The sequence below is a fragment of the Wyeomyia smithii genome, chromosome 1 (assembly GCF_029784165.1).
Source record: "Wyeomyia smithii strain HCP4-BCI-WySm-NY-G18 chromosome 1, ASM2978416v1, whole genome shotgun sequence".
In the NCBI taxonomy this organism is placed as follows: Eukaryota; Metazoa; Arthropoda; class Insecta; order Diptera; family Culicidae; genus Wyeomyia; species Wyeomyia smithii.
In genome coordinates, this window is record NC_073694.1 from 89,236,556 (window position 1) to 89,239,958 (window position 3,403).

Below are 3,403 nucleotides of genomic sequence, written 5' to 3' on the forward strand. Positions count from 1 at the left end.
TTGCTACCAATTGCCACGGATATGTTTGTTGATTTTATAAATAATTATAAGAATCTGTACGGCATTGACTACTTGACAAGCAATGTTCACAATTCAAGTCATGTTGTAGACGAAGTAAGCAAATTTGGATGCCTATCCACATTATCAGCTTATCCTTTCGAAAATTATCTTCATTCTATTAAGAAAATGCTTCATGCAGGACCTTTACCTTTGAATCGAATAGCCAATCGATTAACCGAGCTCATCAATAGAGAAGCATCAGTAGCTATCAAGGATGTTTGTCAGGCAAATGTAAGATCTATTCATGCAGTTGAGAAAACAGGATCAAAAGTAACAATTACTTTAACAGATTTTATTTAGAGTACAAACTTTGAGGATAAATGGGTTTTAACTAAAGATCTTTCGATAGTCTCCTTAGAAAAAGCTGCGATAGACGGTTCAAGCTGGAATATTGAGTGTCGTGCAATACTTAATAAGGTAGATTTTTTTGGCAAACCATTTAAATCTTCATATATTCATGTTTATGCTGCAGGTGAAGAAAAGAACAATTTTTCGAAACAAATTACTTTTGACGTGAACTGCATAATGTGCAAACTCGTTGCTGCTAAATACAAAACGAAAATTGTTTTCGTTCGTCTTATTCACACTCTAGACATGGAAAACAGTGAGTTTTAGAGAATTTGACGTTCAAATTGTTAAATATATTTCTTATATATAAATATGTGTAATCCAATCGAATAAAAAAGAATACAAAATTGTACAGAAGGCCCTTAAAATTATACACTCGAACAAAGTTTCATCTAATTTAATTAATCAAAACTTCGACACGAGATGCCATGTCAGTATCCATATGCGAATCTTTATCTGACTCATCGTGATCAGTTGTAATATTATCAATCAGTCCATCACCATCCTCGACATCGTCAACTACAACAGCATCAATCGACTCATATTGGTTAGAATGATACGTGGTATCATTCATTGCTCCACTACGATTGTCGTCTTCAGCCAGACCATCAACTGGTACAACTGCCTCATCGCATTTCACTCGTGTGCGGCGACACGTGGATCTGAGCAATTGCTTACTAGAAGACCTTGCTTTCGAGTAGCGGGAAAGTCGATTCATGCAAAATGATTCCAATTTAATTCTCGTATACGTTGGGTCACCGATGCTTACTATTGCGAAGAGAAGTTGTAGAACATTGGCAGATTCGCGAAAACCTCTTTTTGACTTATTTCCTCGGTTGATTCCGGTCCAAGTAAAATTATTCCAAAACGGTCGTGTGAAAAAACAGTCCAGAATCTTATAGCATGCAAAATAAAGTGATTCGTAGTAACTGGTAGGGGGAATAATTTTTGTGAAATATTTGATCTGAAACATAAATCACATTTAGTTGATGCCTGAATACAAACAAAAGCAAATCTTAAAGCCTAAAACTTACGTATTCCTCGAATACATGTTTGTTGGCCAATATTTTAATGAAGTTGATTAAGTCGTCCTTGTCGTTTATGTGTCTATGTTCTTCAACTGAATTTTCTGCGTGTGGCTTAGATTCATCTCCACAACCCATATGGAGCATTGTAGCAAAACGCGGGAAGCTTCTGTTCAAACAATCTTCAACCACTTGTCGAATCGATATTTTGTTTCCCTCGATAATATCTTGCTTCATTTGAATCATTTCGTTTCTCATATCCGTCACATCAGTCCTCAAGGTGGTTACTGCAGAGCCCAGCTCTGTTGTGTTGGACTTCAACGATGTCACAACGCTTGCTATTTCGCTTAACGAATCTACAGGGTTGCCTGAAATCACGAAATAACGTACACGTGAATATTCGTAATAGGTAAAATAAAAAAAACTCAATGCATTCATATGTACCTAGTTCTCCTGCGGGTCCAGAACTGTTTGACGGTGAGTTGATGTAAATGATATTCTCATCAGTCAGAAAGATAGACTGAAATCGTGGTTGATCATCTGAAAGCTCTAATAGAGCAGCCAAAGTTTCATCTGTAAAAAGATATGATAATAAGCGCCTGTTTGCAAAATTTAAAATAAAATGAAATAAAGGGTGACAAATATGGCGTCCAGCAGCAAAAGCAGCTATTTTTACGTACAGCAGCTATTTTTAACGTCCAGCAGCTATTTTTCACGAATTTATAGTGAATATTAGAATGTTATGACAGTAGTTAACGTGATTTTCACACTGGGAGAGGGAGTTGATAATTGAGAATATTTACCTTTCGAATTGGCCTTTCCTTCCTTGTTTTGTGAATTCAAATGGGGTTGTGAATGTTGTGGCATAATAATGCTACAGGTACCAGGACCACCTGGATCCAGTGATTTCTTAGTTTGGATTGATATGGTAGGTTTGGCCAATCCCATTGACCGAGTATTAAAATCCTTCGATTGCAGTAAATGACGAGGTGGTTCGTCTTTTTCAGTTCCACGAATCTGTCCCTGATGCGATAGTGTTTGTAACTGCAATATCCTGTTTTAATCTTTAGGAGGGCGTGATTCATTATTCTGATTTCTCCGGTGCTGCAGTAACTTCAGCTTGGCTTCGATGTTACTTCCTGCTTAAGTAGGTCTTCAGCAGCAGCTTCCGCGGCTTGAAGGCTTTTATATTTACGACCCATAATGGCAGGAATCTTTTTTTGTGGAACCATGAAATTCAATTCCACTTGTACGCAGCTTCTCACGCTTGGAGGAAAGCTTAGGCCACATCAGATATCCATCGTGCATCCACGAAACTGGAACAGCCAGTACACGCAGCTGCTGCTTATCGAAAAATTGAGCCACAGCAAACATCTGCGAACAACTCGGATCAATCATATTATTTTGCATCGTTGGAAACTCACCTATTATTGTTGTTGATAGCAGTAAATTCACTTATTTTATTCAAATATCGACACAGTTTTTGCTTAGAACGACCATGACAGTTCAATCTGAATGTAAAAAATGAGTATTCCCGCAGAAAGTTACAAACTCGCACTGCGAAATACAATTAGATTCTTGCTTTACGATGTCTCGTAGTCATTCATGCGATGAAATTAGAAAGTTATTACCAAAATATATGGATTTCGGTCAACGAGACCATGGAGGAGTGGAAGAATGATGCTTGATAATTCAAGAGTTCGAGGTTCGAGTCCGGATGGATACATACATTACAGCGTTTGCTCTCACAGGAAAAAGAAAGGTAATAAATTAAAAACCGACATTTGCGATATCCTGGAATAGCAATGAATAGGGAAATGGATGAAATAGCAAGAGATAAATATTAATTGTTACTGTTCGCTGTTTTTAGAGGCATGATTTTGGTCGCATAGTGTTCTAAACTAAAACGCAGAAATGTATGGCGAACATCGCATAAAAATCTAAAATAATTAGCTAATGCTGACTTGTAG

At 37.2% G+C, this 3,403-nt stretch overlaps 1 protein-coding gene across 1 annotated transcript; it reads right to left on the bottom strand.

The window, feature by feature from the left end:
• Positions 1 to 805: 805 nt before the first annotated feature.
• Positions 806 to 2,635, bottom strand: LOC129716910 (uncharacterized). The gene is made up of 5 exons (XM_055666756.1): positions 2,570 to 2,635; positions 2,237 to 2,456; positions 1,878 to 2,006; positions 1,443 to 1,801; positions 806 to 1,372 (listed from the first exon to the last, which is right to left on the bottom strand). The coding sequence occupies exons 1-5, from the start codon at positions 2,633 to 2,635 to the stop codon at positions 806 to 808; spliced, it is 1,341 nt and encodes a 446-aa protein (XP_055522731.1).
• Positions 2,636 to 3,403: the final 768 nt, after the last annotated feature.

Excerpts from the sequence above, each read along its gene's own strand:
- LOC129716910 (XM_055666756.1), bottom strand. The coding sequence starts at position 2,635 with ATGGGTCGTAAATATAAAAGCCTTCAAGCCGCGGAAGCTGCTGCTGAA. Across the intron at positions 2,007-2,236 it reads AGGAAAGGCCAATTCGAAAG|ATGAAACTTTGGCTGCTCTA; the intron begins GTAAATATTCTC and ends ATCTTTTTACAG. Across the intron at positions 1,802-1,877 it reads TGGACCCGCAGGAGAACTAG|GCAACCCTGTAGATTCGTTA; the intron begins GTACATATGAAT and ends TCGTGATTTCAG.